This window comes from Myotis yumanensis, unplaced genomic scaffold (genome assembly GCF_028538775.1).
Source record: "Myotis yumanensis isolate MYYU_CA2020_CCGP unplaced genomic scaffold, mMyoYum1.0.hap1 SCAF_10, whole genome shotgun sequence".
In the NCBI taxonomy this organism is placed as follows: Eukaryota; Metazoa; Chordata; class Mammalia; order Chiroptera; family Vespertilionidae; genus Myotis; species Myotis yumanensis.
The window spans coordinates 76,007,036-76,022,421 of record NW_027223761.1 but is presented as its reverse complement, the minus strand read 5'-3'; the positions used below and the strand labels follow the sequence as shown (position 1 = coordinate 76,022,421).

Genomic DNA, 15,386 nt, shown 5'->3' with positions numbered 1-15,386 from the left:
TGGCAGCAAGTGAGAGGGGAGATCCCTCCCATAATGAGACATCAACAGTTAGGTCTCAATTATAACAGGAGAACCCAACAACGCACACAAGGGGCATTCCTAGAGCATCCAGCTCAGGTGAACAGAGTCTACACCACTGGACACTTCAAGACACCTTCTACATAAGGCCATCCCACAACGACTGGGAGGCATAGCAGTTCTATCTAAAACATAGAAGCAAATATAAAGAGATAGCTAATAAGGGGAGGCATAGAAACAACCTCCAAGTGAGAGAAATAATGTGCAGAAAAAGAATTAAATAAGATGGAGGTAAGCAACCTATTAGAAATAGAGTTCAAAATAATAGTTATAAAGGTGCTAAAGGAATTTAGTGCAAATTACAACAGCATGGAAAGGATATAGAGGTCATTAACAATAACCAGACAGAAATGAAGAATGTTATATCTGACATGAACACACTGGAAGGAATTAAATGTAGATTGGATGAAGCAGAGGACCGAATTAGTGACTTGGAAGACAAGGTAGAAATAAATACACAATTAGAGCAGCAAATAGAAAAAAGGATTAAAAAGTAGAAAGATAGCTTAAGGGAGCTCTGGGACAGCATGAAACATAACAACATTCACATCATAGGAGTACTAGAAAAGGCAGAGGATGAGCAAGGATCAGAGAACCTGTTTAAAGAAATAATGACAGAAAACTTCCCCAACCTGGTGAAGGAAAATGCCACACAAGTTCAGGAGGCACAGAGCATCCCAATCAAGATGAACCCAAAGAGACCCACATCTAGACACATCACAATTAAAGTGGCAAATGTTAAAGACAAAGAAAGAATCTTAAAGGCCGAGAGAGAGAGAGAGAGAGAGAGAGAGAGAGAGAGAGAAAATTCATACAAAGGGGTTCCCATTAAAATGTCAACTAACTTCCCTAGAGAAACACTTCAGGCCAGGCCAGAAGGGAGTGGCATGAAGTACTAGAAGTAATGAAAAACAAGGTCCTGATCCAAGACTACTGTATCCAGCGAGGCTGTCATTTAAAATTGAAGGTGAAATAAAAAGCTTTTCAGACAAAAAGAGGTTAAAGGAGTACAATACCACTAAACCAGAATTGCAAGAAATGTCAAAGGGATTGTTTTAAGAAGAAGAAAAGGAGAGAGAGGATCATAGACATAAAGAAAATAAAAATGCAATAAACAAATACCTATCTATAATAATTTTAAATGTAAATGGACTAAATGATCCAGTCAAAAGACATAGGGTGACTGGATAAGAAACATGACCCATATATATGGTGTCTACAAGAGATCCACCTCAGAAAAAAAGATACACACAGACTGAGAGTGAAGGGATGGAAAAATATATTCCAGGCAAATGGAAAGGAAAAAAAAAAAAAACATCGAGTAGCAATACTCATATTAGACAAAAAAAGATTTCAAAATGAAGGCCATAACAAGAGACAAAGAAGGCCACTTCATAATAGTAAAGGGATTGATTCAAAAAGAAAATATAACCCTTGTAAACATATATGCACCCAATATAAGAGCACCCAAGAACATTAAAAAACTCTTGATAGACCTTAAGGGAGAGATTGACAGCAATACAGTTGTAGTGTGGGAGTTTAACACCCTACTGAGATTATGGGATAGATCTTTCAGACAAAAAATTAACAAGGAAACAGAGGCCATAAGTGACACACTAGATCAGATGGATCTAACTGATATTTATGGAACATTTCACCCCAAAGCAACAATGTATATTCAAGTGCACATGGAACATTCTCAAAGATAGACTACATGCTAGGGCACAAAACAAGTTTATACAAATTCAAGAAGATTGATATAATACCAAGCATCTTCTCAGATCACAATGGCATGAAGTTAGAAATGAAGTATAATAAAATACTCAAAAACACTCAAATACATGGAAGCTAATAGCATGTTATTAAACAATGAATATGGTTATCAATGAGATCAAGCAAGAAATTAAATACTTCCTGGAAACAAATGAAAATGAACACATAACCAACCAAAACCTATGGGACACGGTGAAAGCAGTTGTGAGAGGGAAGTGCATAGCTCTATAGGCCTACCTCAAGAAACAAGAAAAAGGACTAATAAACCATCTTACCCAAAAACTAAAGGAATTAGAAAGAGAACAAGAAAATCCAGAGGAAGTAGAAAGAAGGAAATAATAAAGATCAGAGTGGAAATAAATGGCATAGAGACTAAAAAAAAAAAAAAAAAGTACAAAAGGTCAATAAATCCAAGATCTGATTCTTTAAAAAGATAAACAAGATTGATAAAACCCTAGCCAGACTCTACAAGAAACAGAGAGGATTCAAATAACTCAGAGATGAAAGAGGTGATATAGCAGTGGACACCACAGAAATACAAAGGATTGTAAGCAAATATTATGAACAACTATATGCCAACAAACTGACAAACCTGGGTAAAATGGACAAATTCCTTGAAACATACAATCTTCCAAAACTCAATCAGGTAGAATCAGAAAACCTGAGTAGGCAAGTAACAACTGATGAAATTGAAGCAGTAATTTAAACACTTCTAGCAAACAAAAGCCCTGGACTGGATGGATTTATGGGTGAATTCTACCAAACATTCAAATAAGAACTAACACATATCCTCAAACTATTCCAAAAAATTCAAGAGGAAGGAACACTTCCAAGCTCTTTTTATGAAGCCAGCATTATCCTAATTCTAAAACCAAATAAAGACACAAGAAAGAAAGAAAATTACAGGCCAATATCCCTGATGAACACAGATGCTAAAATCCTCACCAAATTGGATCCAGTAATATGCTAAAAAGATCATACATCATAATCAAGTGGCATTTATTCCAGGGATGCAAGGCTGGTACAATATTCATAATCCCTATTAAAATTTCAATGGCATACTTCACACAGTTAGAACAAGTACTCTAGAAATTTGTTTGGAACCATCAAAGACCTGAATAGCTGCAGCAATCTTGAGAAAGAAGAATGAAGTAGGTGAGATCACAATACCAGATACCAAGCTTTACTACAAAGCCATTATAACCAAAACAGCCTGGTACTGACATGAGAACAGGCATATAGACCAATGGATCAGAACAGAGATCCTAGAAATTGACCTATATCATTACAGTCAATTAATATTTGACAGAGGAGGCAAGAACATACAATGGGGTAAAGACAGTGTCTTCAACAAATGGTGATGGGAAAACCTGACAGACACATGTAAATTGACAAAACTAGACCACCAACTTACACTATTCACAAGAATAAACTCAAGGTGGATAAAAGACTTAAATGGAAGTCACGAAACCATAGAAATAATAAGAGAAAACATAGGCAGTAAAATATCAGACATCTTTACATAGTAGTATGTTTATGGATACATCTCCTAGGGCAGTGATGGCGAACCTATGACACGCGTGTCAGAGGTGACACGCGAACTCATTTTTTGGTAGATTTTTCTTTGTTAAATGGCATTTAAATATATAAAATAAATATCAAAAATATAAATCTTTGTTTTACTATGGTTGCAAATATAAAAAAATTTCTATATGTGACATGGCACCAGAGTTAAGTTAGGGTTTTTCAAAATGCTGACACGCCGAGCTCAAAAGGTTCGCCATCACTGTCCTAGGGCAAAGTAAACAGTAGAAAATAAACAAATAGGACTACATCAAAATAAAAAGCTTCTTCCCAGTAAAAGAAACCACCATCAAATTGAAAAGGAATTCCACTGCATGTTTACCAATGATATATCTGATAAGAGGTTAATATCCAAAAGATATAAAGTACTCATACAACTCAACAAAAAGAAGACAAACAATCCAATTAAAAAATGGACAGAAGACCTGAATAGACATTTTTCCAAAGAGGTCATACATATGGCCAAGAGACACATGAAAAACTGCTCAAAGTCACTAATCATCAGAGAAATGCAAATTAAAACCACAATGAGATATCACCTCACACCTGTCAGAATGGCTGTCATAAAAAAATCAACAAACAACAAGTGCTGGCAAGAATGTGGAGAAAAGGGAACACTAACTAGTTCATTGCTGATGGGAATGCAGATTTGTGCAAGCCACTATGGAAAACAGTATGGAGTTTCCTCATAAAATTAAAAATGGAACTTCTATTTGACCCAGTCATCCCACTTCTGGAAAAAATCCTAAAAACCGCAAAATACCAATGGGAAAGAATATATGCACCCCTGTGTTCATAGCCGCTTTATTTATAACTAGAGGCCTGGTGCACAAAATTTGTGCACTGGAAGGGGGTACCTCAGCCCAGCCTGTGCCCTCTCACAGTCCAGGAGACCTGAGATTGATCACCCCAAAGAGGTAGGCCCTGCCCACCGGACTGGGGCTTTGCGATAGATTGCCCCCGCAGAGGGAGGCCTTGCCCAGCCGCTGTAGCATGCCAGTTGGTGGCCTAGTCCTCCCTCTTTGGGGCGATTGTGGAGCCCCTCAATTGATCGCCCTGCCAGCCGGTGGCCTGGGCTTCCCTCTGCAGGGCGGTCATGGGATGGTCATCTGGAAGGTCTTCCGGAAGGATGTTTGGAAGGTTGTTTGGCTGTCTGATCTAATTAGCATATTGCGCGTTTATTATTATAGATAGATAGCCATGATTTGGAACAGCCCAAGTGCCCATCAGTAGATGAATGGATAAAAAAGTTGTGGGACATTTACACTATGGAATACTATGTAGCTGTAAAAAAGAGGGATCTCTTTCCCTTTGGGACAGCATGGATGCATTTGGAGAATATTATACTAAGTGGAATAAGCCAAACTGAGAAAGACAAATATCACATGATCTTACTTATTTGTGGAACAAAATGAATTGAGCAACAAAATGAGATCCAAAACATGGAGGCATGGAACAGACTGACATACTTCGATGTGGGGTTCGGGGGACGAGAAGACATAAACCAGAGAACTTATATAGTTATATGCATAGCTCATGGGTATGGGCAATAGGTAATGAAGACCTGGGGAGGTGAGTGGGCGCTGGGAGGAGGGGGGGAAGTGGGGGAAAATAGGAGATATCTGTAATACTATCAATAGTAAAAAACACATTTAAAAATGAAAAAAAAAAAGGATGGTCTAGAAAAACCATTGTTTCTTTGTCCTGGTACACTTTCCAAGAATATAATTGTTTATATTTTTAGAAACTTGTCATATTTTAATTTTTAGAAACTTGTTACTTTCTAAAAGTAACTTTATAATATGAAACTCCATTTATTTTCCCTATATTGCTAAGGACAACTAGGCCATAAGTGATAGCTTCTTAAACTGAATAAATACTTTTTTCCCTTTTATCTTGGATTTTGGTGTTGGAGGAAGAATAGAAGAACTAAAAGGTGCTAGGGCATAATGATTATTACTTCACGTCATTTAACTTTTCTCCTTTCTATTCTGAACCTAAAATAGGAGAGATGTTCCAGGCCAAAAAACGAAGGAAGATTTCTTCAGTTAGCTAATTTTGGAATATATGCACACTTTTTTCACTATGGCTCCAGTGGAGATCCATCCTATACCAAAGGACCGACACCTGCTGGGAAGAGCCTGTGTAACTTTGTTCAACCCAGTATTTGTTTCCCATTTGACAATGAAATACCCTGACTTCCACTTTTTTTTTTGTAAAACTCATTATTATCCCAGAGAGTCAGTGTGTTTTGGAACATATTTTAGGATATCCTGGTATGTGGAACCTAATTTTGAAGATTAGATGATAATAAAAGCAAAAAGGACCACCATAATAATTTTCTTACAGGCTCGATGTTCACATAGAAAAGTTTTGGCTAAATAATTTTAATTCATTTTAAAGTATGCCCTGTTTTATGTGTTATTAAATAGGCTGACTAGATTTGTTCTTTGCTTTTTAGTAGCTTCCTTTCTTAATCCTGAAAGATCTCTTAATTGTGGAAGTGACTTAAAATGAGCATTATATAAACCTGATCCTGAAAGAAAGGTCATGAAAATATAATACTTTATGCTTAATTTAGCTCTGCTTACTTTTTACAATTGTTGCTGATTTGAGTGTCCCAGTGTAAAATTTGCAATTATATCCTTTACAAGAAACATAAAGAAAGGGCAGTCCTTAGATAGTAAAACCAAGAGTAGAGAAGTGAAACATTGGGTTATCTCTACTCCTAATTGATCCTTTAATAAAAGTATTAAAGAACTGCCTGGCTGGCATGGCTCAGTGGTTGAGTGTCGACCTATGAACCAGGATTTCACGGTTCAGTTCCCTGTCACAGCACATGCCTGGGTTGCCGGCTCGATCCCCAGTGTGGGGCATGCAAGAGGCAGTCAATCAATGATTCTCTCTCATCATTGATGTTTCTATCTCTCTCTCCCTCTCTCTCTCTGTAATAATACTAATAAAAAGTATTAAAGAACCAATAAGAGGAGTAAAAAAAAAACTTTTAGAAAATGAATCAAAACCTTTTTTCTTCATGGTATATATGTCAGTTTTGAATCTTAGTTGAAAGTTGAGAGATTGATTTTTCTGAATTCAAAAGTGCTTGGTTGAAATATATTGTTATATTTTAGTTATTACAGTTTATTATCAAGATCTGAATTGTGAGATACTATGTAAAAAAAGAAAAGTTGAAACTATAATTAAAAATTTTTTTTTACCTTGAATTAACTTTATAAATATATCAATCAGAAGAGTGAGAACATGAAACTTAAAAAGTCATTCATTTTGTTTTGTAGTATTGAGGCTAACAGTAGAATTATGGAATTGGATTCTAATGATGGATCATTAAAAGTGTATTATTCAGATCGGTTGGTGATTCTTCTGAGAGAAGTTCGTCAGCTTTCTGCACTTGGCTTTGTTATTCCTGCCAAAATACAGCAAGTTGCAAACATTGCACAGAAATTCTGCAAGCAAGCAATTATTCTTAAACAAGTATGAAATTATGTATTTGAAAACACGGCTATTCTGAGTTCATTATATTTGGATATTTGTTTTCTACTTTTTTATTTTTTTAGGCTAGTAGAATGACACCATTAGCTCTTGTGAAATTGATTTGCTACACAATTTGCTTTGTAAATGCTATAGGCATTTAATAATTTAAGGTATTGTTGCTTTTCATTTTATAAGCTTTCAGAAAAATAGAATATTATAGTCTCTGTTGTTCATCTTTCTATCATGTTACTTGCATGGGTCTTAAAGAACCTTCTAATTAAAGGGGGTCCTCTGCCTGCTTTCAAGGGGCAGGTTCTTAGAGAATTACCAGGCTGATGGACTGGTCTCTGTTCTTGGTTATTTCCTCAGTCTACCTGTTCAGCTCATTACCGTCATATCATGTACCAGTTTAAAACCAACTATTATCACCTTATTGACTATGTCCTTGGCACAGTATACAAGGCCCTTCTTAATTATGTACTAACCTTCTTGGTTGTGACCTTCACTACTATACTTTCCCCTCATATTGCACTGGTTCATGATTATATGAAACTTGAACGTGGCTCCATGCACTGATATCTGATTAGAAAACTCAAAGTCTTCCCTTAATCGTCAACTAAAAACTCACTCTCTTTGTTGTGTCTTTTTTTAGTTGATTGTCCCTTATTCTTTGTGCAGTGTGCAAATCACTTTTTGTTTTTTTTAAAAAATTTCTCTCTCACTTGATTATTAGGATTTAGAAGCCAGGGACAGTATCTTGTGTATTTGGTCTCTCACTTATTCTTTTCTTCAACAAAGATTAATTGAGCACCTGTACCCCAAGTCACACTGCAGTGAGGATAAAAGAATGAACGTATTACTGTCATAAACTAGTGCAGGGTTTCTCAACTGCTGACATCTTGTGCGTTATAAGATGTTTTTAGCAGCATCTCTGGCCAGTAGCATGAGCATAGTCCTAACAATAAAAGATAGCTCCAGGCATTGGCAAATGTAGCCTTAGGTGCAAATCAAATATGGTTGAGAACCACTGGTCTAGTGGGAGAGAGCAAACTAAACATTGAGTTGTCATTAAATACTAACCTTCTGGTAGATGCCTTATTTATATTAATCTCCTGACTGGTCTAATTGGGATCAGATTTGTAACAGGCTTTCCAGTGCCACACAGCGAACAAGTTATGAAGCTGGGATTTGATACCAAGTCTCTCTGACTCCAAAGCCTGTATGTATTGCAGTACAGTTCATAGAGTGATGGCAGATATGTGAACATATCAATACAGTATTTAATATATTATGAGTACTATATTATAGATGTTTACAAGGTCCGGTGAGAGCAGAGAGGTAGTAGTTTTCAGTTATTTTTCTGGGTAGAGGTAGAGATAGTATCAGATAAATTTTTACAGAGGAATGAATGGTGTTTGATGTGAGTCTGGAAGAGTATATAGTATATGTTTTATTAAGAGCACAAGGGGTTGAGGTGGGTGATCATTTCAGAGAGGGACTACATATCCAAAAGCAGAGAGTCTTGTTCACTTTTGTATCCTAAGTATTTAGCTTAACACAATAGGAGCTCAAAAGATGAATGAATGATTATATAGTATTTGTATTTACCCCTGGAAGAACAACTGGGAAAATCTATTTATGTATACCTTTACTTATGAGTAGACATTTAGCTAGAGTAGAGTAGTAGGATGTTGGATAGATAATAGAATTTCCAGGTTGTTGTAATAGTATATGCTCTGTTGCTTCCAGTTTTCCTGATTGGGGACTTTTTCTCAGATATATTGGGAAGTCAGTGGAAGGTTTTGAGTTTGCAAAAGGTTTCTGATTTATATTTAAGATAGGACCACTCTGGTTGATTTGGAGACTTTGCATAGACAATAGGAGGCCCTACTGGGAAATTGACCAGTTAGGAGACTGCTTCACTGGTCTTGCCAAGAGATGAGGGTGCTTGGAGTGGGATGGGATTGATTGAGGTGGGTGAAGAAGTTGGATTCAATATGAATTATCAAAGTATGTAGTCAATAGACTTCACTAATGTGGGATGTGAGAGAAGAGTAAGGACAATGCAAATATATACTTTTTTTGGTCTAAGAAATGTATAAATCATTGTGTTATTTACTAGAAAAGGAAGGAGCAGGTTTGGAGAGTTGCAAGGATTAAGAGTTCAGGTTGGGTTTTTTTTTTTTAGCACTTACCATGCTTTTCTGGTTTCCTCTGTGTTCTCTGTGAGACTGTACTTTTTGAGTCCAGGGACTAGGTTTTATAATCTTTGTTTAATTAGCCCCCAGGACACGCCTTGGCAAATTATAGGAGGTCAACACATATTTGCTCGTTGTGTATAATAATACATGCATAAATACAATAATGGAGATGAAAAAAGTCTATTTTTTAAATCCTAGAATTGAGAAAAATTATTATTTCCATTCAGACTACGGAAAATGAAGAAAAATTAAAAATTAAGTACACTATTTATTACTGACTTTTGCTAATTGGACTTTTACTTTGTAGGTGGCACATTTTTACAATTCTATCGATCAGCAGATGATTCAGAGTCAGAGACCAATGATGTTACAATCTGCCTTAGCATTTGAACAGATAATTAAGGTAAATGGACTTTTTATGTTTTTATAATTAGTTTTTACATGTGAAGTATTTCTTATTTCTTAGATTTTTTAGTATATCCTTAAGCTCAAAATAGCCATTGATCTAAGGCTTTTTATTTTTATAATCCTCACCTGAGGATATTTTTCCATTGATTTTTAGAGAAAGTTGAAGGGAGAGGGAGAGATAGAGGAAGAGAAACATCAATGTGAGAGAGACACATCGATTCGTTGCCTCCTGCACTCGCCCCAGTCAGGATGGAACCTGCACTGAGGTACATGCCCTTGACCATAATCGAACCCAGGACACTTCAGTCTGCAGGCCAATGCTCTATCCACTAAGTCAAACCAACTAGGGTGATCTAAGGCTTTATTTTGCTCTCCAATGATTTCCTTCACTTTTAACAGGTAACATTTTTTTGCAACTGTAGATTTAAATGGTTATGTTTCACATATTTTTGTTGATTTAGAATTAACATATATAACATATAATTCGTATGCTGTTATATTTACTTATTCATTGAAGTATGACATGAACCTTATGTGCAGACTAGTGCTTTTCCATCAACAACTGGTTTTATTTATTTATTTACTTTTAAAAAATAACATGATTATATTTCAATACACAACTTCTGTACAACTAAAAATTAAAACTCCACAGTTAAACAATAACAAAAACATGCTATTGAATTTGGAATGCATGACAAATGGTTAATATCTTTAATCATAAATGCCATTTGTTGTACCTTAGAATTCAAAAGCTGGAAGTGGGGGAAAGTCACAAATTACTTGGGATAATCCCGGTGAGTTAGAAGGCTACATCCAAAAGCTCCAAAGTGCTGCTGACCGACTTGCCACTGAAAATAGAAAGCTGAGAAAATGGCACACTACGTTTTGTGAAAAGGTATACTTTATTTATAAAATTGGATGAGCTATGAATAGTATTGTTTAAAGTAATTAGAATGTAATTTAAAATAACTTCTTGGGAATAATTTGAGACTTAAAGTTGTAAAAATAGAACAGAGTTCATTTATACTACGCTTTGTCCAGCGTCCCCTGTTAAGAACTTATATAACCATATTAGAGTTAACAAAACTAGGAAATAAGCTGCTTTTGAATTTTGCAGTTTCTCCACTATTCCTTTTTCTTTTTCAAGGACCCAATCCAGGATCCTATCTTGCATTTAGTTGTTGAGTCTCTAGAGTCTCCTCCTCCTCAGTCTTTGCTTGTTTTTCATGACTTTGAAACTTTTGATGAGTACTTGTCACTGATCTTGTAGAATATCTCTAGATTTGGGTTATATGGTATTTTCTCATGATTAAGTTAGCGTTATGCCATTTGGGCTGGAACGTCACCGAAGTGCTGTTTCGCCTTTCTCAGTGCATTGATCAGGTATTTGTATGTCATACTTTAGGTTGAGTTAACCTGGATCACTTAGTTAAAGTCGTGTCTGTCCAGGTTTTCCACTGAAAAGTTACCATTTCAGGTGATACTTTGAGACCGCTCTAATTTTTAACAGGTGGTAATTCTTATGAATATTGATCTGCTTCGGCAACAACAGCGTTGGAAAGATGGATTACAGGAATTGAGAACTGGCTTAGCAAGTGTCGAAGCACAGGTAGAGTATGTTTTACTTTGAAATATGTCTACACTTTGAAATATGACCGTGTCAGAGAATATATGAATTTAATATATGAGTTGCTGAAAAGTTTATCAAGGTTATTTATAAACCTTTACTAATGAATTACTGATAAAATTAGAATTTGATTGAATTATACATAAAGACCATAAAATAACAATGCATTTACATTTAAAAATATAAGAAATTTCTATTTGTCTTACGGAATACCAAATCTCTCAACTCAGAGTTTATAGTTTTTCTGAGGAGGTGCTTAACTATTTATCATTCATTAGTTTTCTTTTAGGTAATTGTGGCATCTGTAGAACACAAGGTTAAGTTTAGGCAGAAGCCTAATGATTGAAATAACTCTATTAGAACTTTTTCCTTTTTTGGGAAAAATTTTAGTTCTGTTCACATTTTTCTATAAGAAATGATGTAAGGAAAAGCAGCACAGTGCCTGCCACATATAGTATGTGGGATGTTGGTTGAATATGAGTTAGGTGGCTTATACATTTGCATATATATATTTTTAAGAAAATATATTTTTATTGATTTTAGAGAGGAAGGGAGAGGGAGAGAGAGATAGAAACATCAATGATGAGAATCATTGATCAGCTGCCTCCTGCACACCCATTACTGGGGATCGAGCCCGCAACCCAGATATGTGCCCTGACCAGGAATTGAACCGTGACCTCCTGGTTCATAGTTGAACGCTCAACCACTGACCTATGTGCGGCTGGGCTGCATATATTTTTTAGTTCTTAGAACTTTAAGAAGAAACCCCAAACATTAAAGTGTTAGAATTGATATATTTATGGTTATATGGAAGCAAAAGATTATATAAACTATCCTGAGCATTTTAATATTTAAACTTAACATGTTTTAAAATGTGGAAGGTTTATTTAGGGGGTTAGAAGGGAAGGAAAGAGCTATACTCGATGGGGATTTTTGAAAAAGGACTAAAAAGTTCACAAAAACACTGTTGTTCTTTTTACTGTAAATATAAAGTCTGATTCTAAAATCTACTTATATTTATAACTTAATTTTAAAAATTTTACTGATTTTTGTATTCCATTTATAAACATGAAAATTAGCGATTTTCTTGTTTGACTTTATATAACCTCTCAGACTACAAGTAGTAATTAAGGAGTTGCTTGTTTTAAGATATTTAAAAATAAGTTTTTGATTGCTTATAATTTTACTCTATATGATATGAAAGCATTAACCCTCATTCTACTACCTAATTTTTAAATAAAAAATTTAAATATAACATATTAGGGATTCCAAGCAAGTGACATGCATGCGTGGAAGCTGCACTGGAATCATCAGCTGTACAAAGCTCTGGAGCATCAGTATCAGATGGGCTTAGAAGCACTTAATGAGAATCTTCCCGAAATAAATATAGACTTACTGTACAAGTAAGATTTTTTTGAAACCCAGTTTATTTTTCATTCTAAAATTTTCTAATAACTTACATCTTAAAGTTACTTATTTACTTGCAGACAAGGACGGTTACAATTCAGGCCTCCTTTTGAAGAAATCCGTGCTAAGTATTACAGAGAAATGAAGAGATTTATCGGCATTCCTAATCAGTTTAAGGGAGTGGGTGAGGCAGGAGATGAATCTATTTTTTCTATTATGATTGATAGAAATGCAAGTGGATTTCTGACTATTTTCAGAAAAGCAGAAGATTTATTTAGGAGATTGTCGGCTGTTTTACACCAACATAAGGTACGGAACATGTAATTTTTCATCTTTCTGTTATAATATTTCACCTGGTTGGTTGAATTAGTATTACATGTACAAACCAATAATTTTCATAGTGTGATATAAAATAAAAATATCACAAACCAGAAAGCTGGGATTAAGGATTTTTATACAGGGTAGGTTTTTGCGACAGATGATTTATATCTTTGACTATTTGAAGATTGAGAAAGTAGCTTTTTAAAAGATTGTTCTGTCAACTTGGAATGTTGGGCCAATTTTAATTCCTTTTAGGGAAATATATCATTTTCTTCATTCTTTGGAACAAGAGCAATCCATGGAGGGAGGCCTTGGAAGTGAATGAAATTGAGATGATATGATTAAACATTTTGCTTTTGTTTAAGTGTATTATTACCACTAACTCTAAAGATAAACCCCAATTGCATTCATTGCTCATTGATATGATTCTAAGACTATGACTAGGAATTCAACCAGTTTTTTAACTGCCACTGCAATGCTTCTGCATTTTAAATTTCTAGAATAAATTGAATATGAATATTTTCAGATTTGAAGCTCGGAGTGGCTCTTGGCTTAAAAGTAGTGAGTCTATCTTAGTATACATCAAATTTGATAAGAGAATATAAAGTAAGGGTTTTTAGGTCTCTTCAACAAAGTTTTATGATCACTCTATTTTTAAATTGTCAGTAGAGGCCAGGTGCACAGATTCCTGCACCGGTGGGGTCCCTCAGCCTGGCCTGCACCCTCTTGCAATCCAACATCCCCCGAAGGATGTAGTAGTACGCGAAGTGGCAGGGAGCTGGGGAGGAGCCCGAGTGCCTGGGCTGGGCGGCACGCTGCTCCTGCTCATTCCAGTCCTGCTGCGCCTGCTGCTGCTGCTCAGCGCGCTGCCAAGGAGCCATGAGAGGCTTGTGCAGCTGCGCTCACCAGCTGTGAGCCTGGAGTCTGGTGCCCGTCAGTCAGCTGAATGGCATTCCTATTGTGGGATCACACTGACCACCAGGGTGCATCTCCTGTATTGAGCATCTACCCCCTAGTGGTCAGTGTGCATCATAGCGACTAGTTAAATGGTCGTTAGGTAGTTTGGTCGCTTAGGCTTATATATATATAGATATTTCCCCTGTTCATTCTTTAGATGCATAGTAATGATTGTATTTATATACTTAAGTTGAAATTTACTTACAATTACACTTGTCCTTTTTAATTGGTTAGACCCTAATGTATATTAATAGTTGAACCATAAACTTTAAAATGCTAATTTATTAGTACTATTTCTTTAATGATATTTTTCATTCTTAGGAATGGATTATAATTGGGCAAGTTGATATGGAAGCTCTTGTGGAAAAGCATCTTTCTACTGTTCATGATTGGGAAAAAAATTTTAAAGCACTGAAAATAAAAGGAAAAGAAGTAGAACGACTTCCAAGGTATTAGAAGTTAAAGTGATAGTCCTTATGTACCAGAACAGCTTTGCCATGGGACAGTACTCTTCACTTAGTGGCAAGAAGTCAATTCAGTTTCACATCTCCTCCTCTGGAGCTCAGCTGTGACACTTGAATAGCATCTGAGTAGGGCTGTTGACACTGAGAAGGTTCTCTTCTGAGGCTCTGTTGGTGGAACATATTTGGGTAGACTAGATTGGGGAGGAGGATTCGATACGGATTTGGCATGAGGATCTAATCTTTGATACGCATAGGCACTGTCTAAGAATGCTAAGAAGCTACTGCTGAGAGCACAGCAAAGGATAGAAAACTGATGACATTCGACTCTGCTTTAGTGCTGCTCTGTTTCCTTCCAGATGCCCTGGGAGGCACACAGTATAGTGCTGCACCTAGTATTGCCCTAAATGTAGAGGAAACCCTCAGAGGGGCATCTCATAAACCAGTTACTTGAGAATATATCCCCCTCACCATCTGAAATTCATATAACTGGAACCACTTTATAATAAGCTCTATGAAAGGCCTTGTTCAATTGTGCATATAGTATCTGTAAAGGAAAATACCATTTTTATTAATTCATTTTTTATTCTTTCTATAAATATTTAGTGAGCATTTATAACATGTAGAATTTTGTCCTATGAGAGTAGAAAGATGAAGAAGACAGATTTTTTTTGTTAACTTTGTGTAATTTAGCCCTTATATGAGATTTTCCTCAGGTGAACAATCTGATTCAACCTCTGTTTGTTTAGAACATTAAAATTTGCATTGAGAGTACCATGCAAAGAATTAGTGTTCTTAAAAACACATGCCATTTTTCCTGATTATTAAAATACTGCATTTGTTTTATAATTTTTAAAAATAGTTTTAAAATTTTTAATTACTGTTGATATACAAGATTATATTAGTTTCAGGTGTACAACCCAGTGATTAGACATTTATATAACTTACAAAGTGATCACCCTGATAAAACTAGTACCTACTGACACCATACATAGTAATTATAGTATTTTTTACTATATTACCTATGCTGAACTTTACATCCCCTTGACTGTTCTGTAACTATCAACTTTAAAGCAC

At 35.6% G+C, this 15,386-nt stretch overlaps 1 protein-coding gene across 4 annotated transcripts in view; it reads left to right on the top strand.

Annotated features, from left to right (window-relative positions):
• Positions 1 to 15,386, top strand: part of DYNC2H1 (dynein cytoplasmic 2 heavy chain 1) — a 297,101-nt gene that overhangs the window by 12,699 nt on the left and 269,016 nt on the right. For all 4 annotated transcript variants that reach the window (XM_070426022.1, XM_070426020.1, XM_070426023.1 and 1 more), the window contains exons 12-18: positions 6,732 to 6,927; positions 9,436 to 9,531; positions 10,279 to 10,431; positions 11,047 to 11,145; positions 12,427 to 12,566; positions 12,651 to 12,879; positions 14,170 to 14,297. In XM_070426022.1, coding sequence (XP_070282123.1) covers positions 6,732 to 6,927; positions 9,436 to 9,531; positions 10,279 to 10,431; positions 11,047 to 11,145; positions 12,427 to 12,566; positions 12,651 to 12,879; positions 14,170 to 14,297 — 1,041 coding nt within the window. The remainder of the gene's footprint in view (positions 1 to 6,731; positions 6,928 to 9,435; positions 9,532 to 10,278; positions 10,432 to 11,046; positions 11,146 to 12,426; positions 12,567 to 12,650; positions 12,880 to 14,169; positions 14,298 to 15,386) is intronic.